Genomic DNA, 23,266 nt, shown 5'->3' with positions numbered 1-23,266 from the left:
TGTGTGGGCGTGTTTATAACCAAGCACATGGCAGCCTTTCTCCATGGAGGTTTTTATCTAGCCACATAATTCTGCCAGGATCTGGAGCGAGGAGCCTTCGGCGCTGCCCTGAACCCTGGCCTGCTTCCTCAGCGCTGTGCTAGCGCCTCCTGCCCCGTGGCTGACGGCTACACACAGTGCTTGGGTGGCCCTGGAGTGCTGCCACAGCAAACACCGGCCCTAACCAGAGGCTGGTGCTCTGTGAGATCCCGTCACCAGCCTGCTGTGGACAGCGCAGTTCATGGGTGGCTCTGAGGCCTGAAGGAAGGACCACTAAAGGGGGCTTTGGGTCGCACCCCACCGTCCGTGGCTTGGGTCACACACAGTTTCTTCACCTAAAATAAGAATTGGAAAAAGGGGGTCTGAGGGGAGGTGCCTGTGGGAAGAACCCACAGGCTCTGCTAATTTGATTTTCCGGTTACTGTGAGGCCTCAGTCAGAAAACTATCCCGATCCCTCACTGGGGGGCAGAGACTAGCCTCCAGTGTGAGAAAGAAGCTTATCTTACGGGGGCCTAGCAAGCTGCGGCCGTGGGAGCAGTGCAGAGAAGGGCAGGTTCTGTCTGGGTGCGTCGCCCGGCGGGGAACACGCCAGGCTCCAGAAACAGACCAGCCAGGTGCCGGGGAGCAGGGGACCCTTCAAGTCCACCCGGCCTATTTGCTGAGTAAGTGCCAAGGTCGGACTAAGGTTGCATAGTGAGTTCCAAACTGGGGCTAAGGGTGTTCAGACACTGTCTTGAGGGGTAGGGGGAAAAACAGTGTACTGAACACAGACCCAGAACTGGCCGCAGTGTGCTTAAAGACGTTGGCATCCCCTCGAGGTGGCTGAGAAAATAACTGGCTACGCTGCCCTGTCCCAGCCCCTCCCCGGTGGCGGGGCACACATGTTCTTTTCGAGGGCCCATGAAGCAGCCACCGCGACAAACCGTGTCCTGGGCTATGTAGCCAACCATATAAGCAGGGTTTCCAAACAACAGACACTAAAAGAAAGTCAGTAACCAGAGACTGGAAGCTTCCAAGTGTGTGGAGTTGAACAATACTCGGAAATGAAGCAACAAGCTACTAAATAACCAGCCCCTGCAAACTGAAGTCACAGGAGAAGTGAGGTCACTCAGCCGCTAAGGTGATGCCTTCAGACCTGACACTTCCTTCACCCCGGGGCCCAACATGGTGGAAGCAAACAACGGATTCCCACAAACTGTTCTCTCTCTCTTCCTCCCTCTCTCTCTCTCTCCCTCCCTCTCTCTCTCACACACACACAAACGTAAGTAATGAAGGACTGGTGCACAATACAGCGTAGAAAACATGGAAGAGGCCAGTGACCAACAGCCACACACTTGTTTACAAGAAAGCCTGCGCAGTAAGTTAGTCACCAAGGGGTGGAGAGGATTATTGATGACTGTGAGATTTCTTTGGAAAATGAGGCTGTCATAAAATTATGCACTAATGTTTAACGTGCAGCTCTGTGAATAAAGACCAGTTAAATGCACACTTTATTTATTTATTTGTGTGTGTGTGTTGCCTGCTTGTACAGCTGTTAAAAGTACGCTTTAAAGCAAGGGAGAGCATTATAGTGTGTGAATTTTGTCTCAGTAAAGCACCGTGGTGTTGGAGAGATGTCTGATGCTCTCCCACAGGACCTGAGTTTGCTTCCCAGCACTCATAGGCCTGCAGCCACCTGTGCCCCCGGGGGCTCTGACACCCTCTTCTGGCCTCTGACAAGCCAAAGATGAGAAGAGCCATGCATACATGGCGTATTTTCATACAAACACATACATACTCAGCTTGTGTTTGTTTCTTTCCTGTTGCTGTGGTCAAACCCTGTGGCCAGATGCAGCTTATGGAAGAGATGGTTTATTTTGGTTCCAGCTGCTGCTGGTTTTGGAGGTGCAGTCGATGCAGCCTTGTTGGAAGCGAGACCTCACTGGCGGTGGACTTTTTTCAAGCCACCACTCACATAAACAAAAACACAATAGATGTGTTTAAAATAAAGCAAAACAAAATTGATAAATCACAGAATACTGAGATCCGGGACTGAAAAGAGAAATCTGGGAGAAAGCTGGGATGGTGTGAATTGCTGTATGTCCACCAAGTCAAACCTTCAGAGAAGTGACTTCTAGAGTGAGACAGACCATCGAGACTCCGACAAAGAGATAGATAATGTAGTAGTCAGCATAGACACAGGCCATGGGCTTGTATTAGCTAGCCCTACCATGTATCTATAGCAATAATATCTATAGCAATGAGGCCAAGTCTCAGCCATCTCGCCCAGAAAACCAAAGACAAATATTTCCCAATTCATTTTACAGTTCTCATTACCCTGACCCTAAGTCCAGATACAACACGATAAGAAAAAGGAAAGACAGAACTAATCCTTGCCAACACAGGTGTAAAATTTAGAAAGAAAGATATTAGAGAATGGACTATATCAAATATAAAAAGCCAATACATCACAATCAAACAAGATATATTCTGGGAACGCAAGGCTAGTTCAACACTGAAATCTATCCCCTGGCTGATAAAATATTGGTCTTTGGGTACCAAGCCACAGTTAGTTATGTGGAAGAAAGGGCTTCTGCGTATTAGCTGCTGACTGTGCATAGTATAGTATGTCCTAGCACAAAGAAATGAGAAGTGTTTAAATGGATACCTTAGCCTGCCCTGATTATTATACAGTGTATATGCGTATTGAAACATTACGTAGTATCCCATAAATATGTACAATATTTATGTATCAGCTTCAAAACTCAGTTACTTGGAGTCAAGAAGGTGCCTCAGAGGGGACTTGGTAACAAGCGTGAATGTCCGAGTTCAGATTCCCGGAACCCACACGCAGGAAGGAGCTAACTTTCATAAGTTGTCCTCCAACCTCCACACATGCACATGTAAACCTGTTCATGCCTACACGTGCGCTCACACCATTCCTTCCTGGTCAAAAGAGCAAGAGCAAACTCTAAAAGGAAAGGAGTTCCTACAGCTCGTTTTAAAAAGATCTGCCAGGCGAGCATGGGAAGGCCAGCCAGTGCTGAGACATCGCCGGTGCGTGAGGAGCATCGCTCCAGTTCACTCTGTCCTGGAAATCCTAGCCGGAAGAAGAAGTCAGCCGTAAATGGGCTGTAAAGGAGAGCCTAAAGCGTGATTGTCGGCAAGCCGAGCATGTATAGAGAGCAGATGAGCAGTGGCCCCTGAGGACTAGGAAGGATTTTACTACTTAATGGTTACGAAAGGGAACTGAGACTATACAAGATAGGATCCAGGTCTGTGAAGGTCGAGGTGACTTAATGCCCTCCTCATCCTTACTGCTCAGGCAGGAAGGTTAGGCTGTAGCCCAGGCAACTGGCAGGCTGGTTTACTGAGATTAGGCAATGGGAGTGAACAATAGCTGGAGGAGCCCTAATCCAAGAAGCTGACAGAGTACTCTCTAGAGACGTCTACTCCGCCTCCCGTGCTGGGGAGCACAGCGCTCTCCTGTTCGCTTCTTCCTGTTCCGGGCTGTGTGTGTGCTGCGTGCTGACCCTTGGGCTCCACCCTTCCGGCTTTCTCGGTTCTTCTTGTTGCTCTTCACTTGTGTTCTTCATGTCTCCCATAGTCCCCCATGGGTGGTTGCCGGATTAAATGCACGTGGTTCTCTCTCCCCTATGCTACCATCATTCCTTTCAGCATCTATCACCTCTTCGGGTTCTGTAAAAAGAAGTTGGGCTTACAGACCCTCCAAGAATCTTCCATCAAACAATATTGTGCTCAAATTGAAAGGAGGAGGAAATTACCAACTATACTGTGCAATTATAAACTAGTAGCTAAAACAGTAGGATGCTATAATAACATAGGCAGTTTTTGCTTTGTGTTCTTTTTGTTGTTGTTTGGTTTTCTTTGGAGGGACACAGTGGGAACAACAGTCACTGGTAAAAGGAGTCCAGATCCCTGGGCCTTATCTCCCACGGCAGCTGCCATGGCTCCCTCCTGTGGTGTCTTGGTTGCTTCATTAGTGGACTCCTGGGATTCCGGAGAGCCACCTCGTCCTCCACACCGCCATTCTCAGCCATAAAACCAGAGCCAGAAGTGGCCCCAACTCCGAGTTTTTGATGCTATAAATGAATTTTTAGGGAGAAGCTGATGGGGGGGGGGGGTAACTGAGAACTTCAGGAGTGTTTCTGCTCTCCTGTGTCCCATGTATTTAATTTTTAAATATGCACACTTTAGTGAATACACATGTACGTGCAAGATGAGTTTTAAGTGATGATGAAAGGTTTGCATGAAGCACTGGGCGTGGCGACACGTGCCTTGAGTCTCACCACTTGGCCTGGAGAGGCAGGAGGATCTCTGTGAGTTCAAGGCAAGTCTAGTCTACATAGCAAGTGGCCGGCCAGCTAGGGCTAGAGAGACAAACCCTGTCTCAAAAAGGGAGTGGGCAAAATGAGAACCAAATGCCTTCATTTGCCCACATTAACCCATGTCCAGTTGTTCCAAGTGCTGACAGGCGTGTGTTCTAAATAGTTTTGTGTGCATTTATGTACATACCCATGTATATACGCATAAACTCTCCACAGCTTCACTGAAAAGCATGCTCAGTCAAAGAGCTTTGCACAGGTCTTCCTTCTTTTTTGATTATTTTGTGAATACTATTTTAAACATCATTGGACTGGAGCGTGGCTCAGCGAGTAGGGTGCTGGCCCCACACGCATGATCCCTGGAACTGACACCCAAGCCAGACGTGGCAGCACACACCGGTATCCCAGTGTCCCTGCAGCAGCGTGGGGAGTGGAGACATGAAGATCCCTAGAAGCCCGTGGGCCAGATCGCCTGCCGTGTAGAGTAGTGACGATCCTATCTGCAACCAGGCAGAAGGTGAGGCCTGAGCCTCCCGGGCGTTCTCCGACCTCTGCAAGTGCACGATGGCATGCACAGGTGCGTGCACACATTTTAAAAGCATGTCCTGGGTCCGTTCCTGCATGCAGACCCCCTCATCCGTGTGGGGCTGGCGCTTCCATTGTGTGGGTATCAGTGTCATGATTTACCTACGCAGCCTCTCGCTGGTGGGCACTGGGGCTGTTTGTGTACCTAGAGGACATCACCATTATAAACAGGCTTGTAGGCTTGCAGAAATATATTGCTCAAGCTCTTTTCCAGAAGTGGAACTCTTGGGCCAAAGCACACATGGAGTTTTAACAGCGAGATCAAATTGCCCTCCAGTGAGGCAGAGCCAAGTTCTCATCGGCTGTGTCAGGGTTCTTGCTTACTTTGTACCTGGCTATATTGGTAATGTTGAATTTTTTTTAGTTCTAGCCCAATACAATACTTCATTTGCTTTTGGAATACTTGAACTTGGCTCTCTATGAACCGCCTGTTTCTTACTCTTTCCCTAACTGTATTTTCCTTCTTTTTCCTCTCAAGTATTTTTCTTTAATTTCAGTTTATTTACTTTGCATCCCAAGGGTGCCCCCTTGCTCCTCTCCTCCCAGCCCCTCCTTCCCATCCTTTGCCTCTCACCCCCAAAAAAGGGGGGACTCCCTCATCCCCACCAACCCTCCCCAGCACATCAAGTCACATCAGGACTGAGCATGTCCTCATCCTCTGAGGCCAGGCAAGGCAGCACTGCCAGGGGGAAGCTATCCAAAAGAAGGCAATAGAGTCCATGTTAGAAACAGCCCCCACCTCACCAGGCTCCCATATGAAGCCTCCCATCGGCCACATATGTGCAGGGAGCCTCTCAAGTATTCCTATGCTCAGCAAATATCTCTGTAGTGAGCAATGTGTTGTGCCCTCAAGCTGTACTGTGGATAATCATTAGTCTCTTGGCCTTTTGAGAGCTTCGTGGGAGACAAAGGGATGGTGGCCTTGAAGGAAGGCTCTGCATCTCTTAGAACAGATCAGGAAAGAAACAGGCTACACTGGACAGAAGATTCTCCAGAGGAAATTAGCATCTAAGGCATGAGTAAGATTTAGAGGTGGCTGGGCAGTGGGGGCGCACGCCTTTGATCCCAGCACTCTGGGGGCAGAGGCAGGCAGGTCTCTGAGTTCAAGGTTAGCCTAGTCTACAGATCAAGTTCCAGGACAGCCAGGACTACACAGAGAAAACACACACACACACACACACACACGAGAGAGAGAGAGAGAGAGAGAGAGAGAGAGAGAGAGAGAGATTTAGAGTAGAGGGACATTTTTAATGAGAGCCTAGCATCATGAAGGAAATGTCAGTTAGAGGCACAGGAGCAGACTTAGCAACATGGAAGTATTAGAAACCTTCACTTTAATTTCTTTCAATGGACTGTTGAGGTCAGAAGCCAAAGGAAACCTTGTCTGGGCATTGAGAGAAATGAGCTGTGTTGGTTCGTTTGTTTGTTTAAGAATATTCTTTTTATTGTGTTTTCACACAAGCTTCATGTGGAAGTTGCCATTGAAAACAGAAGAGGGAGCTAGAGTTACAAGGGGTTCTGAGCCACCCAGTGTGGGTTCTGGGAACAAACCCCAGGAGGAGGAGCAGCAAGCACGCTCTGGTAACTGCGGAGCGGTCTCTCCAGCCCCAAGGGTGCCTCTTTCCCATTCCTCTTTCGTGTGTGTATGTGTGTCTGGCCTCCGTGTATGTCTGTGCACCACGTGTGACACGGATACCATCAGAGGCTGGAAGAGGGCGTCGCACCTGCCGCAGCTGGAGGCACCGCCCCGGTGCTGGGATTGAGCCCCGTCCTCTGCCTGAACAGCAAGCGTTCTTCCCTGCTGAGCCAGGACCTCAGGCAGTCCATACTGGCCTCCACTTCACCAGGCGACCAGGCGTGACTTTGAAATTCTGATCCTCTCGCCTCTGCTTCCAAGTGCTGGGATCCCAGGGGTGAGCTACCCACACTAGGCTCTTTGCAGTGTGGGGGGCAGAACTTAGGGTGTCCGTGTACCATGCAGGCACTCCCCCAACTAGCTGTCTGTGTCCTCAGCCTCTGAGGATACATTTTTCAGTGGCTGAATCTCCTCTTCCTGAGTTTCTGCCCTGGGTTTTTGCTATTCCAGTCAGGCTCCAGTGTGCAGGGGAAAATTCGGAGGCTTTCTGTCCCTTCACGAAGCTTCTGGCTCTAAAGGCCTGGTCTCTAAGAAAACCCGCTATAGACACGCTGCTGAAATGGGCCTCAGAACAGAAGAACCCTTATACTTAGGTATAAATGAAATCGTGGCTTTGCAGAGTGCAGTAAGACAGGCTGTGAGTGTGACCTGGAACTGGGTGATGTGTTACACTGCCCTGTCTAATTCTGTTTATAGCTAAATTTTCGTGATGGAGTTTTAAAAGGTTGACTTGATTCATTCTGTACAGCGAAGGCACAAAGAGATGGAGGCCCGCTGTGTTTAGAATGGGAACTTGGGGGGGTCAACATCTGTATTAATTGTTTTAGACCCTTTTACTTATCCTTTGCCAGTTCCATACATGCCTCCTGAGTCTTGATGACACCCACCCCGCACTCCGCTGCCACTGTTTCCAGACAGTCCCCTCCTGTTGCTGCCAGCCTGCTGAGTCCAGTCAGCACTGGCCGCTGGAGTGTTAGCTGTGCTCGTCAGGTCTTGCCCAGGCAACCAAGGCTGCAGTGAGCACACGGATGCAGTGGCCAAGTGACGTCCAGAAGACAGCGCGTCCCAGCACGGCTCCGTCCGCTGGCCCTGCAGCCTGTCCTCCTGTTCTCCCAGGACGCGGCCTGAGCCGGGGGGTTTGCTTCAGACATCTCACTTAGGGCTGAGCACCTTGCTCGCTCTCGCACCTTGACCAGCTGTGAGTCTCTGCAGGGCTGGCCGAGGCTGACTGCAAACATAAATAACAGAAGATGACTTGGCAACATATGTAACAATGGGGACATCTTTCAACCAAGTCCACCATTGTCATGTGGGTTTCAAGGTGCCAGCTGTTCCTAAAAGACTCCCATAAGTAATGCCATCCTTTACCAACACCTCCTCACCCTTCTTCTTCTCCCGCTCCTCCTCTTTCTCCTCTTCCTTCTCCTCTTCCCTTTACTGGGATCCCAAGTCCTCATGAACTTAAGTCACGTCCTGTCCCTGAAGCAATGTACTGTACTCAAGGCAGAAAGGATTTCTTCTGTCTAGAGGTGTCAGGGAAGGCAGGGCTAGCATGAGGCAGCAGCTGGATACATTGTAGCTGAAATCAGGAACCAAAGAAGGGTGAACAGGAAGTGGGGCTCCAGGGCCACCCCCCAGTGACTACTTCCTCCAGGAAGGCTCCGCCTCCTAAAGGTTCCACAACCTTCCTGAACAGTCCCACCATCTGGAGACCAAGTGTTTAGTATGTGAGTCTGAGGTCGACCTTTCACATTCAAATCACAACCAGTGTCTGGAAAATGAAGCTCACAACGCTGCTGGCAACCCGGTGAGGGCTACCTCTGACAGCGGCACAGAAGTCTCCAGCGCAGCCCGCGGCTCCATAGCCTACAGGGGCTGGGGGGTGGCTCAGCAGTCAAGGCACTCTGCGTACAGCCATGAGGACCAGAGTTTACATCAACAGAACTCAGATATGTTCTGGATGGGAAGGGACGCCTTCTCCCGTTCAGAAAGCGCTCTGCGGAGATGGGAGCCCCAGAATGAGCCAGCCACACTAGCCGTATTCAAGGTCTGGGCTCAGCTGAGAGACCCCGCCTCCATGAATAAGATTGAGAATAACGAGAGGGACTCCCGACATCAACCTCCAAGCTTACACACACAGAAGTCAGGAAGGGAATGAAAAAGAAAGCAAATGCCAGAAACAACAGAAGACTGTGTGGTCCTTGTTGACTCCGCCAGGCACACAGTCCAAACTGAAAGGAAGCCTTTGCCACTGTTGGTAAGTGTGCAGCCAGAATCAGTGCTGTCCTGCAGGGAGAAGAGCGAACATTGGAACTGTCGTAAAAGATCTGTATTCATCAGTGCGGCTTGCTCACTGTCGAGGGATGACAGACAATGGGCTGGGACAGGAAGTGGTCAGGGCCGGCAGGGCCCCTAGGAAAGAGGCATCCCTCTGAGCACCTGTGTCCCTGAGAGAATGTTGAGCCAAGGTTAACATGCCTTCCTGTTTTACATAAAAATCCAGGACTCTCAAATTTTTATGTGAAATTTCCTAATTCTTAAATTTATGCTTCCTTTTATTAAAAACAAAAAAGCGAACAAACAAACAAAAAACAGTACAAAACTCAAACCGGGCCAAAATCAGCACGCAGGCTGGCCCTCCCCTCAGTAGTGACACACAGCATAAAGGTCCCCCCCACCTCATTCTCCTCTTGCTGCCTTTCCCCTCTGCTTCTCATCCTTTTCTCCCGGACCTGGCTCCCTCCTGCTCTTTCAAGTTCACGTGGAAGGGACTGGTTGAGGTGAGGGGGTGTGCTCTCAAGCTCTGCACGCCGCAGGGCCACTGGGTGGTGACCTGGGTGCTCAGGTTTCCGTCTCGTGCATGCTCGAGCTTAGCGACCCTGCCGCGTTTGTGTCCACAGCCTTGCGAAGTCGCTCGGGCCGCTCCATCATCAACGGGAACTGGGCCATCGACCGCCCGGGGAAGTACGAGGGCGGAGGGACCATGTTCACCTACAAGCGGCCCAACGAGATCTCCAGCACGGCCGGGGAGTCCTTTCTGGCTGAAGGCCCCACCAACGAGATCCTGGATGTCTATGTGAGTTTGGGTGTTGGGGTGCCCTTTGGGTTAGGGCTCCTGCAGCTCCCGGGGAGCACTCTGAGCAAATAGGCAGCGTGTCTGTGCCCAGGCTCCGCAAGTTGGTTTGAGTGGAGCCTGTTTGAGGGACTCTCCGGTGCTTGGCACTGGTCTTTGACATGTACCCCTGAGTGGAGGAGCCCCACAGAAACCATAAACTCTGCCAGGTGCCTTATTACCCTCGGAGTTTATGGACCCAGTAAAACCAACCTTCCTTGTTGAACCGAATCAGAGGCAAACAAATCCCGTTTCACGAGCCCTGGAGCCCCTCCAGGGTCCTTCCTCCCGATGCTAATTTGGCATGTTTTCTTTTACGGCAAAAGAAAGAAAATGCCAAGTGCAGAGCAGCCCACCGGTCCAACCTTCTCAGTTCTGCCGAGGAGGATGGAGAAGCAGCACTCCAGATGACCAGGATGAAATGCGCTCCACGGGCCCTGCTTCTCACACCCGGGGCTGCCGTTTCTTTACCTGACGCCAGAATATTCAGCTGGCCAACAGTTGTTCTTAATGGTCTTTTTTTAAGACACTACGAGAGGGGGCCTGAGGCACACAGTCTATAAGCCCTCCAGGTGGGAGAACCTGGGCGCCAGCCTCAACACCCATGAAAAAGATGGGTGGCACATGTCTGTAGTCCCAGAACTGTGGAGTGAGAGACAGAGGATCCCTGGGACTCGCTGGCTGGCCCGATAGGTGAGGCCCAGGTTTCAGTGAGAGAGCCTGTCTCAAGCAGCATGGCGGTCGGCTCCTGAGAATAACAGCCGAGGCTGACCTCTGACTCCACATGCACACAGACACATATGTGTGTATACACAGGGAGCCACTAGAACCTGAAAAGATGGAGAAGTAAAGGGCGACAGGAAACAAACGCTTAAAATAACCACACAGATACCTACTGTCCCAGAGCCATGCTGGTCCCTCTAATATTTGCTGAGTCAGGGCTTTAGCCTCCCCAAACCTACAGGCCTGGTCTGTTCCTCCTGAGGGACGGAAGGCTGGGAGTTACAGAAGAAGCCTTGTTTTAGTAAACGTGTTGTTTTGTGAGCCGCGTGCTTGGTTGGTTGACTCTGGGTAGATCTGAATGGTACGGTGGGAACGGCCTCCTGTGGGTGGTCTAGGCAAGGTGGCCAACAATAACCCATAAACAGCACGAGGCTTTCAGTGGCAGAAGCCAGTGTGTTTCCTCACAGAGAAGGGGTACGGGAGAGGGCAGAAGGAGAAACGGACTATGTGCAAAGGGAACTGAGAGGGCCAGGTGGACAGTGAGGACCTGCACTCACACAGCTGAGTCCCTCAGGGGTCCCATACTCAGCACCATCTTTCCACAGTGCCAATGAGTTGGTCTTGGCTCCTGCTATGAGGAGCTGAGTGCCTCTCACATCTGGGTGAGGGCTGGGGAGGGGGAACACATTTCATGAGTGGGGAGAAGGCAAGAGAGAGTGTCGTGAGTGGGAAAGAGACACACAGGGCTCCAGTGCAGACGCGGCTTGGCATACATGCGAGGCAACGAGACCTCAAAAGCCAGTCATCCCTCTCCTCCCCCTCCTGATGGAGAAGGTAAAACATGGATCTGGAGACTGCCTCTGGGTTGCACAACTGCTCAGCGAGAGCCACTTAGGGAGCAGAGATGCCAACAGGACAGTGTTTCCTTGTTGGCCCCCCGCCGTGCTGCTGCTCCCGTCCGCCCATCCATCTCCTGCCCCCTACCATAACAGCCGTGAGCACAGGGCGGAGAGGGGTTACCTCTGTTGTCCTTGCTCACCTGTCTCGGGCCTCTGTCCCAGACTTTTGCAGCCCGCGTGGCTTCCTGCTTGCAGTCCTGCTTAAATTTATTTTGTTTGTTTGTTTGTTTTTATCACTGTTTCCTCAAAGAATATGACCCAGGCAGACTTATTTTTTTTACTGTGTTTTTGGCCTGGGTTTTGGTTTTCTACTCCATTTCATTACAGTCCTGGGGCTTTCTGTGGGTGAGAGTGAGTGGGACCCAGGCAAACTACAAGGGACTAAGGACTGGAGCAGGCCTTGTGCCTAGTGATGGATATTAAAGGGCCCTTGCTGGTCTAGGCTAGCCCTGCTCAAGAGAGCTGGTCCTTGTTTGCCTGGCTCTGTGTCACCACCTAGTGTTCAAACAGGTTCCTCTGCAGTGTAACGATCCGGGGACACTTAAGAGGCCACAGATCCGAGCCCCGGCCTGAGGATGGCTGCCAGCACAGGTTCTCCTACAGAAGCTCCTGTCCAGTTTGGACTTTATAAAACCTTAACTCTTATCTTCATAAAATCTTGACCGCTCATCCACTCTCCTTCTGATTCATACTCACGTGAGGTCTTTAACTCCTCAAGAGCAGCTCACAAGAAGCCACTGGAAGTAACCTCACCTGATGTGCTACAGACTGTTTGCTGTGTAACGAGACGAAACCATGCACATTTAACCACACACAGTGTTGAGCTCCAAGCCAGGGGGGGGGGGGGAGGCAGTGTTCAGGCTGTGCTGACCCTGACTCTGTGTCCCCAGATGATACACCAGCAGCCCAACCCAGGAGTCCACTACGAGTACGTGATCATGGGCCACAACGCCATCAGCCCACAGGTGCCACCCCACAGGAGACCAGGTAAAGCCGCTCCTTTTGCCAGCAGGCGTTCTGAGTCACTTTGTCTTAAAGCCCCCTCTCTCCTTGTGCCCCTACCTTCTGTGTCCTGAACAATGCAGAGAAAGCTGTGGGCACATTTTCTTGTTAGTGCACTTGGTCTCAGAGCATGCTTTGCCGTTTGGGTCCCGCTGATGGGTTGTCCACTCACTCGATGCTAAGCCACAGCCCTGCCCCCGCTCTGAGAGGATTGTGGTGGCTTCCTATTGCTGCTGTAGCAAATGGCCTTCCGGCCGGTAGCCTCAAAGAACATCCAGGCAGTGGTCTTACAGGTCTGAGGTCAGAGGTCTAAAAAGCGTTTCATGAGGCAAGACCAGTGTGTCCCAGGCAGTGTCCATTCCTCTCCTGCTTCACCTTCTCGGAACCTCAGCTCCATGGCTGCTGACCCTCTCCCCTACCTCCACAGCTACCACAATACACACTTGAAGACTCACTCTCACTAGGCTCCCTTCACGGCTTCACCCCCTCCGGCTCGCAGTTAACCATCTCTTTCCTTTCTGAGGATACTGGTGAACACCTGGGCCCTGGTAACTCCTTCCTGTCCACCTAAAACTGCTCTACAGATAGCACCAAGGCTTGTGTACCCAGCAAGGGAAGAGCAGGGCTCAGGGCTCCAGAACCAGCCTAACTGCCAGGCGGGCATGGCAGCCCACCTGCAGCTCCAGCACTCAGAAGGCGGAGACAGAGGATCACAGAGCAGGCGGCCTGGCTAGAGGGGCTGCAGCAATGTGCTTTGGTTCAGCTGAGAGACCCTGTCTGGAATACGGTAGAGAGCAACCAGGAAGACTCTTGCTATCAACCTCAGGCCTGCATATGCAATCTAACACACGTGCATTCACATTATGTAAACACATGTATACATACACACACAAGGAGAAAAAAGTAATAATAACATAAGTTAAAATGAAACAACAACAGAAGCGTCAACCTTCAGTTCCCTTTCTCCCACAGAGGGAATCACTCTCAACAGTGCGGTGGCTCTGCCTCGCCCCTTTCCATTCAAATCAGTCCTGGCTGTGGATAATGTGAGCATTTGTCTACATACCAGAGGTCACTGTTTGCAGTTAGTCAACTTAAAACCAACCTGATCGTTACATTCTTCTGCAGTATGCCGAACAACATTCCCTCTCAAGTCAACCCGAGGCTGTACACACATGATGGGTGTTCCTTGGGCACACATACATGCAGCAAGCAGAAGGAAAGGGGCCTGGGATCTGGTGGACTGAAGCAATGTCTGGAGCCCTGAGATGCTCACAGGAGCTTCAGGGAACCTTTCAGCTCGTGCTGGGGGCAAAGACTGGAGGGTGGGATTGCAAGCTGAGGCCCCATCTCAGCCCAGATGTGGTCTGCTCTAAGGACATTGTGGGGTGCATGATGGGGTCCTTGATGCTCAGGAAATATGCAAAGTCTCAGGCCACATTGGCTATGTCTCTGTCTGAAAAGTCCTTCTCCATGGCACCCTCCACCTGTCCACCCCGATGCTTGTGGGAACTCGGCTTTCTCCGTCCTGAGATCCCAGGCTTGCACTGTGATAACCACACAGCTTTCATCTTATCTGTCAGAATGAAAATAAGCAAGAAAAGCTAAGAGCACAGCTACCTCTCAGAGCTGACAAGGAAGGTGAACAATGAGGTCTCAGTGCCTCTGAAGTGGCCTGCCACTCGCAGCTGCACGTGTGTGTGTGTGTGTGTGTGTGTGTGTGTGTGTGCACAAACCCAAGTCTGTGCAGTTTTGTTCACCAAGCGTCAGCCGTGCCGCTGTTAGAACATACCCACGCTGCGTTCTTTTTCCATTTCATAGTTGTGCTGTGATGTTGTTTAAATGTTACTGTCACTTCACATTGAAGTCTGTTGTCTTGCTGTGTCATAGAATATTTTAGTGACCGTATTTCTATGCACAGCTTTAAGCGGAAGAGTGAGAATGTGTGTGTGCTTAGCGGTCTGGAAATGACATAAGTAGGCCAAAGGGTATGTGCAGTTACCATTTGGAGCACTGATGGCAAACTGCTCTCCAAAAGCTGGCTGTTTACACGCTCATGCAGAGCGGGAGAAGTGGAGATCCCCTTCCAGCAGAGGGTTTGGGGACTTGAGCTTCCAAACTTCCTAACTCTTATTAAGGTTTAAAAAAGAGAGTCAAGGGTCTCCTGGTCCATGTTTTCATAGGCGATTCCTTCACTATGAGGGAAATTGAGAGGCGTTAATGCTTTTGGCTGTTTGTATGTTTCTTTGTATGTTTGTGGGAAGGGATTGTCTTCTCATGGCCTTTGACAGCTCCTTACAGATTTTTTACAGATTTTTAAAACTATTATGAGTTTTTTGTTGTGTGCTGCATGTATGCCTGTGTTCTAGGGGGCCAGAAGTGGGTGTTAGAGTTCCTGGGACTGGTGGGAGTGACCACATGGGTGCTGGGAATTGAACTTGGGTCCTCTACAAAAGCAGGGAGTACTCTTAGCTCCTGAGCCATCTCTCCAGCTACCCACTTCTTACTGATTTTTAGTAATAAATGCTTTAAGTATGAGAGAAATGAGTATTTCCTTTTTAAAAAATATCGCTATGATTTCAAGTGGACCCCTGTTTTCACTCTGTCCGGTGGCAAAGCTGTCTCCCTTTTCATCCTTTCTCAACAAAATGTCCAAAGGGATCTCACTTCTGTGTGTGTGCTGCCTCTCCTAGGAGAACCTTTCAATGGGCAGTTGGAAGCGGAAGGTAGAGGCCAGGAGGACAGAGAAGACAGGGAGAAGAGCCAGGAGAAGGAAGACCCACATGGCGAGGCCCCTGAGGTGTTCACATCAGAATCCACACAGACCTTCCCAGTGAGGCATCCCGACAGATTCCCCTCCCACCGACCAGACAACCTGGTACCCCCAGCTCCGCAGCCCCCCAGGCGAAGCCGGGACCACAACTGGAAGCAGCTGGGGACAACAGAATGCTCCACCACCTGTGGGAAAGGTAAGCCTGTGGGGAAAGCCCCAGTGAGGAACATAAGGGAGAGCCCAGCAGGTGAGACAGCCCTCGCCAACGTGAAGCAGTCGAGACGGCCTGCTCCTGTGACATATTCTGTTAGAGTTCCAAGATAACCCACAGCCTCGCCCAGTACTGGGACTCAGGGATTCGAAAAATTTCCTCACACCCCTGTTTATCACAGTGAAAGAATACAGATTCATGTGAGCACATGTCCGCATGAGCCAAGTTCAGGAAACCAGCCTCCAGGTGCCCCTCCCAGCCACCAGACTCTTCCAGCAATGATGTGTGACAAGTCACGATGAATACTGCCAACCAGAGAGGCTCACCGTGCTTTGGTACACAGGTGCTCGCATAAGCATCCCACACGCTTCACCGGCACCGCAGAGGTCATGCTGACACAGTAAGCCAGGGCATCCACACACACAAACAGACATGTGCTGTCACGCCAGGCCTTCATGGCTCAAGAGCTCAAGCATAGGAGACACTCAGGCTGAGCGTTCCCATGTCCCAACAAATAAAAGCAATTAAAAAGAAAAAAGAAAGAGAAGAAAGCCAGGCAGTGATGGTGGATATCTTTAATTCCAGTACTCAGGGGGTCAAGGCAGGTAAACCTCTGAGTTCAAGTTCAGATTGGTCTACAGAGTGGGTTCCAGGACAGCCAGGTCTGTTACACAGAGAAACTATGTCTTGAAAAACAAAACAAAACAAACAGACAAAAGCAGCTGGCATTTGGGCAACACAGATCTGCTGAGTGTGCTTTCCCTGCACCTACATTGTCATCAGTAATCAAAGAGCATCCACACACTTCAGAGTCTAAACGTCGATAAATCAAGTTTACAGATGGATGATTGGATGCCATTCTCAAAACTAAAGATTTCAGATAGTTGTAACAACTCTCTGGGTCTTGGGGTTTCACTCATTAGCTTTCATCCTCATCTACTCCTTTCCTACTCTCCTGATAAAGATTCTAATCCCGGGTTCACCCAGTGTAACCATTCGGCTAGACACAGGAGAAAATCCCATAGCCTAACAATGTCATATTTATTAACTGTTGCAAGAAGAGAGCCCACTTGCCAGAGGCAGCATGAAGCTTCTCTCCAAGGAAAAGGCAGATAGGAGTTGAGGAGAAAGGTGGAGTTTCAGTGAAACTTAGATAGACTCAAACCAAACATGGCTGTGGTTTTGAATCAAGGTGACATGCGTGCAGGGGACTAAACTGTATCATATGATGGTTACCTCAGGTCTAGACTGTAACACAGATCCAGGGACCTTCCCTTGGAAACTCCAAAGTCAGGAGAGACGGGGAAAGTGGCATCTGGAACCCTTGTGTGATGGTTAGTTTTGGGGGGCCCTTGGTCTGGAAGTTGACTCTGCCTCTGTTTCAAGGTGACTCGAGGTCCTCCCTGCAAGGAAAACCCATGACCCACACAGTTTTACTCTTCTTCCTATACAGGGTATCTTACTCTGTTTTTGGCCTGAAATAGTCCATTCTCTGAGGAGAGGTTACTATAGAAACAAAGGCTGTAACCCGTCCTAAGCTTTCCAAAGCCTGGAAGGCTGTGTGATCCACCTGGACATTGATTTGATGATTAGTTTTTTTTTTTTTTTCTTTTTTCAAGAGACTTGAATCTGGGCTGGGGAGATGGTTCAGTATGTGAGAACACTTGCTCTGCGAGCATGAGGACCTGAGTTCAAATCCCAAAACCCGAATAAGAGTTAGCCATGTAGCCTAAGCGCCCTATGAAGAGATGGGAGATAGGAACAGGAGAGTTCCCAGGCACCTCCAAGCTACCTGTCCTGGCCTGCCCAGCAGAAACAACAAAGTAAATCTGCCTTAAACCAGGTAGAAAATGAGGACCAACACCCCAGGTTATCCTCCGACGTTTATACATGTGGACACACGCACAAAGAGAATCTTGAGTCTGAGGGTATCTTTTTCAGAAGAGCACTGGCCTAATGGCTTTTGGGACTAGAATTGAAGGCTTTGATTCTTTCCATATTCAGGGGGTAGGAGAGTGGGGGTGAGTGCTGGAGTTCTCTGTGCCCAAGGCCTTGGCGATTCCACCATGACTCTACCTGGTAATTGGAGAATTACCTGATGAGCTCTTATTGCACCGGCTTTGTTGTGCTCAGACTACATGAACATGGAGAATGAGGCCTGAAGAGTGACTGAATTGGCTTCTATTATAAGTTTATACGGGAAAATGAGATGCCTGTAGACCTGTCTTGACAGAGTCAGACAGCTAGACATAATTCTTCCAAAAGGCCAAAGTCATTCAATAAGATTTTATCCAAGGTATTATTAGAGATAAGTAGGCATTTCAGCATTGACAAAGGAACCTGGATCCAAATGGACTTTCTTCCAATTCTTCTGCCACTTACAAATTGGTGTGGTGCCCAGATATCTCAAATGAAAACTGTCACTGTGTGATTTGCAATCCAGGATTATGTGTATAGAAGATTCTTCCCTCTCTGTCCAGGGACCACACGGTAATGTTCTGTGGGTCTAGTGAGGCAAGGGCCCACGCGTGTAACCCTGCTGCCTGCCCATAGCAGACATGATGGAGGAGCACTGTAGAATCAAAGATTCTGGCCATTTGTGCCCCCAGCTCTCTCCCTCTCCCTCCTTTACTGTCCTCTTCATACTCCATGTTAGTCTCATTGTTGTGACAAAAGACCGGAAGGAAGGGTTTGCTGGGGCTCACAGTTTGTGGGTGCCACCCGTCAGGTAGGAAGTTGCAGCAGCAGAATCGTGGAGAAGCTGGTCACGTGGCATCCACAGTCAGGCAGCAGAGGCCATCAACGCCTGCGCTCGGCCCCATTTCTCCTTTTCATTCAGTCTAGGGCACAAGCCTAGGGAATGGTGTCACCCACGGGTACGGTGGGTCTTCCCGAGTGAGTTAACTGGATACTCCCAGACATGCTTAGAGACTTGTCTCATGGGCGATTTTCAAGGTTATAATGTTAACCATCACATATTCCAAGCCCCAGGTCAGGTGACCCTGCCTGCCTGACCCTGCATGGTTCCGGTGAGCACTCTTTCCGAGGACTCACAGCTCATCAGGACACATTCCTCCCCTTGGCTGCAGGCTCGCTCTGGGTGTCTGCTTTCCCAGCCTGTGTGCTCAGCATAATGGCGAGCCCAGGATGTTTCTCTTTGTGAGTTCCTCGGCTGTTTCCTGAATAAACTGATGTTTAAAATTGTTGCCACCTTTCAAACGTACACAGTGCGAACTATCAGAAAAGGCACAAGAGTAGTGTTTATGCCTTTGTTATTTTTGCCCTGTGAAGAACATAAAGAATGTGGATTTAGTTTTCTAAATGCCTACATAGTTGACGTGCACCACATGAAGGAAGGTCCCAAAGAGGCCAGAAGAGGGCGTCAGATCCTCCGGGACTGGCATTATGGGTGACTGGGAGCTGAACCTTCCTGTGGAAGAGCACCACGCACTCTTACCTGCTAAGCCATCTGTCTAGTCCCGAGAAGGTAAATTTCGGTGTCCAAGTTAAACCATGTGTACTCTTTACCTTGGACAGGCAGACACACACACGCGCGTGCACACGCCCAGAATGTAAAGTGTGAAAAGCAGCACTCACGCCCCATTGTAAGTGTGTGGTCCATATGTACCCACGTGCGCATGTGCATGCCACACTTGGCATTTGCTGCTTGAGTGTCTGGGGTGACTGTCGCCTTCACGTCTTTAGCCCTGCAAACAGCACTGCTTATGAAGTTTCTGTGTTTCTGAAGAGGTGCCTTGGAAATAAAACGTGAGTGGAGACTCGTTTTCCCCTCCTTTCTCATGTGACAAACAGCGGGAGCTGACAAATGCCTTCTTCGCTTCCCCAGGACGCCTTTCCGTCCTTTTGATGCTGTGCCGTAATATTTCCATCCACAGAGTTCCTGCCCACGAGCCTCACAGTCACGTTCAGTGCTGCTGCTGCTGTTTTAAGCTTACAGCGTTCCTCTTGAGCCACATTCATAGCTACGTTTGGCCACACACACAGCCCTTGGGCAATGATGGACACAGCCGGAACCTGTGCTCCACTGGAGAGATGGCAACAGACGTTCAGGGCACGAGCCGTGCAGATGTGTAAAGCATGTGGCTCAACTGAGTCCTCAGAACCAATGGCAAGTGCGCTGGCTCAGTGTGGTCTTCTGCCCTGGAGCGGCCACCAGCTGAGCCTCACAGACCCCTCTCGGATGGCTCCCATGACCCCTGGTGGAGCTCACCAGGCCTGCTCTTCTCCCCTGCATGTCTAAGCATTAAGAAATTGCTTTAGGCAGCACCCTACCAACCAAGACTGCATTTTCTCAGGAAGGCACCCAGGAGTGGCTCTTGATCACTGTGGCCATCAACCATGATGCTCAGACTCTGCCAATTTCCTGGGTTGGCTTTTTGGTTCCTGTGCTTCCAAGTCTGGGGTTAGTCAGTTTTTTCCTGATCCTTCTTTTGTCCGACTCTTTATAGTGTCTTACAGACCTCAGTCTCTGCTTCCATTCCCAGGGTGGCATGTATCTGTGTAGATCACTGTGGCTGCATATGAGCCAGGTTGCCTGAAGCCAGCCAGTGCCTCCCCCCACCCTCTCCTTGCTTGTTGGCAACCAGAGGAACCATTGCTTCGCAGTCTTAAACAATGGAAGAACTGCAGGTGACGAGCCAAGTCCTGCTCCACAGATACAGAAACCAGAGGCAAAAGTTAAAAAGCCGATATTTTTTCAGCATCAGAGAGACAAAGAGCCTCTGGTTTCATTTCTTTGGTACTTTTCCATGGAGCTGGACCATGGACAATGGGCAATGCATGTAAAAACAGCCAAATGGGAGGGGAGGCAAGCAGTGGCCATCCGCCAGACAACCCCACGCAAGGCCCATCTTCCAGCACAGAGTGTTCCTACGGTATCCGATATCATTGTGCTAAATGTATTAGGTTCCTCCTTCTGTGAGTGCCAAGCAGCTGGGGTACCTTACTCTTGCTTTTCACCCCACAAAGCTGTAAGTGAAAAAAAAAATAACCTGCATGGTCTAGGAGGAAAGGAGCGGGCTACCTAAGATCTGTACTTAATCCCCTAATAGCTCCGTTTCAAGTGCACACTGCAGGCTGTGGGCTGAGTCTTATTCATCTTTGTAACTAGGCACAATGTGCTCAATGTTGGTCGAATTTAATTTAAAAATGTCTCCTGGGGCTGGAGAGATGGCTCGGCAGTTAAGAACACTGCCTGCTCTTCCTGAGGATCCAGGTTTGATTTCCAGCACCCGCATGGTAGCTGACAGCTGAAACTCCAGAGCTCTGACGCTGTCCTCTGGCCTCTGCGGCCGCTGTGCAGATGTGGTGCACAGACATACCTGCAGCCAAAATACCCCTACAATAAGGAGAAATTGATCTTTAAATGTGGAATAAACTATGCCCTATGAAAGGGGCGCAGGCACGTTGCTGAACAAAGCTTAATACCAAAGAGGAAGTTGCTATTAATTCCGTAGTCATGACTGCTTTTAAGTCAGCTGGTAGTTGAACTTAATTGCAAGATTGTAAATAACGGTCTTGCGTTGTAGCTACGTGTACATCTTCACTGCAGTAATCTCAACACAGGATATCTCAGACACAAGGCTCTCTTACAAACTGTTATATTTCTTATATAAACCTCACTAGGGGCTCAGGGTGTCAGGCGAGGCCAGCGTGAAGGGTCCCTGTGTCACACCCGTGATGGATGACCTTGAGGCACTTGTGCTAAAAGCTGTGGCTGAGCTCTCAGTCTCTTGAACGGCGTGTGGCTGTGCAGCCATCTGCCGAGGAGGGACACTTCTCTAAGACAGAGAAACAGGTACGAACATAAGCGCTTAGAAGGCAGCTTGATGCTCTGTCACGGTAGCAAGGTGACCCGGAGAGCAGCTAGCAGGGTCCCCAGAGCCCAGCACCTCCTCGGCTCGGGTTTTTAACTGGCTTTACATCAGCAGGTATGGACTCCCTGAAGGGAGCAGGCGACGACAGGTGGGAGGGCGAGAGTGTGGGGAATCAGAATGCGCTGCCTCCGTGGAGAGAACTGTCAAAGAGCAAACCTAATAAAAGGTTTCTAAAGGAACTTTAAAAGTTAGTCTCTGTGGTACAGCTCAAATTGTAGTGAGTTACCGTTCTTTAAAAAGAATTCTGACCTGTTAGAAGTACAGATAAAGTGGCTTTAAATGATTGACAGCGCTCCGCCTAGGAAGAGCGTCGGCCTAGTCTGGGGCCACAGTTAACACTCCGCTTAAGGACCTCCAGGAACACTCAAGTTCGGCCAGGAGGTGGCAGCAGAGAGAAAGGCAAAATTGAAGCTAGGCCTAGAAACCACCCTTAACTGGCTTTTTATAGAAAATGTTTGTCTTTTTTAAGGCAGTGAAACTCTTCTGTGCATTCAAAACAAAAACAGGAAGCAGTTGCTAGCGTTCTAGAAAAGTACTACGAGCTGAGAGACCTCTGTTAGGTGCCGGGGTCCGAGGGGTGAGCCGGGATTGCCCTGCCCATGGGCAGCGGCTGTGCTGAGAAGCCGGAGCCTGAAGCAGGACAGTTAGGGCGCGGGAAATGTGTTCCAAGGCTCTTCTGGAAGTCTTGACTCTCCTCTGCCTCGGCCTCAGGTACACTCACCTGGCTAGCAGGCCAGTTCGCTCCATATCGGTCCCGAGGACAGCCACCTTCCCTGCCACGCGTGCGCAGACACCTGGGCCCGGCCAGGTCTCCATTCACAGCTACGCCCTCCAGGGCATTTTCTCGCTGACACCTCTACACAGTACTGGAAAAGCCTCTGCTGGGCCCATCCACACTCACTCCATCCACTAGTGAGCTCTTCCACCGTCCCTGTGTGTGCATTTGTGTGAGTGCATACATGAATGTACACGTGTGTATAATGTATATGGGTTCATGGCTGAATGGGGACACGCGAGTGTGTGTGTGTGTGTGTGTGTCCCCACTTCACAGCCACAGCCCCCGCTAGAGATGTGTGGCTGTGTCTATATCAGCAAACAAACTGAAGCGCTATGGGACCTGGTGCCTCTGGTCCTGCATCTGCTTCCGTTGACACCCAGGTGCCTGCATCCCAGGGTGTGGACCAGACTTCAGGCGCCTTCCCTGTCGTTGCAGGATCGCAGTACCCTGTCTTCCGCTGTGTGCACAGAAACACCCACGAGGAGGTTCCCGACAGCTACTGCGACCCCAGCATGAAGCCGACCCCGGAGGAGGAGCCCTGCAGCCTGTTCCCCTGCCCAGCCTTGTAAGAAGCCTCCTGGATAGGCAGCCTGGCATCAGGCCACGTCTGCTTGACGACCATAACCTCTTAGTTGAGGTTTTAGCCCCAGATAAATTTGATGTGCAAACGCTGGCTGGAACTGCGTGCGGGATAGACTGCTGAGCAAGCCGGCCTGTCCTTCTGGGAGAGCTGGGTTGCTGATGGTCTGTCACAAGCGATTGGGCTTAGCTAGGAAGCCCATCCGGGAAAACAGGGGAGGCCACAGGAGTGAGAACCCAGGGAGGCAGTTTATAGGTGAGCTGAGCACACAGACAGGTGAGGCCAAGTTGGCCTGGAGGAGTCAGGGGCATGCCCAAGAGAGGTTGGCAGCGAGTTATTGAGTGATAACTGAGACGGTCTCAGGTAGGTTGGGGTGGGTCCTAAAAGGTCAAAGCTTGATCCTTAGAGTAAAGGAAAAAAATTTTATCCAAATACATACTGAATTCACGATCATGTCTCATCCAGTAACTGTCAAGATTGGGGCTCGGAAATGGTGGACAGTAGAGGATGCCTGGAGTAAGATCTCTTGGGTCCCAAGTGGGTTAGTGTTATAGGGAAAGTAAGCTAATCTGAGGGATCCTTGAGGGGTTCTGCCTTGATCACCAGATAGAAGTCATCTGGACTTCCTCTCTCTGTAACTGTACAGAAAGCCTGGGCAGTCTCGTCAGGTAAACAGCATACCCAGCAGGCTCTGTCACAGCCCCC

At 50.6% G+C, this 23,266-nt stretch overlaps 1 protein-coding gene across 3 annotated transcripts in view; it reads left to right on the top strand.

Annotated features, from left to right (window-relative positions):
• Thsd4 (thrombospondin type 1 domain containing 4) overlaps window positions 1-23,266 on the top strand; it is a 517,345-nt gene that overhangs the window by 476,200 nt on the left and 17,879 nt on the right. For all 3 annotated transcript variants that reach the window (XM_055621782.1, XM_055621780.1, XM_055621781.1), the window contains 4 exons: window positions 9,487-9,662; window positions 12,211-12,307; window positions 15,016-15,291; window positions 22,417-22,546. In XM_055621782.1, the coding sequence (XP_055477757.1) occupies window positions 9,487-9,662; window positions 12,211-12,307; window positions 15,016-15,291; window positions 22,417-22,546 (679 nt within the window). The remainder of the gene's footprint in view (window positions 1-9,486; window positions 9,663-12,210; window positions 12,308-15,015; window positions 15,292-22,416; window positions 22,547-23,266) is intronic.

This window comes from Psammomys obesus, unplaced genomic scaffold, assembly GCF_907164565.1.
Source record: "Psammomys obesus unplaced genomic scaffold, mPsaObe1.curated_primary_1811, whole genome shotgun sequence".
Taxonomy (NCBI): Eukaryota; Metazoa; Chordata; class Mammalia; order Rodentia; family Muridae; genus Psammomys; species Psammomys obesus.
The sequence above is the reverse complement of the archived record's forward strand: the minus strand, read 5'-3'. Positions and strand labels throughout refer to the sequence as shown.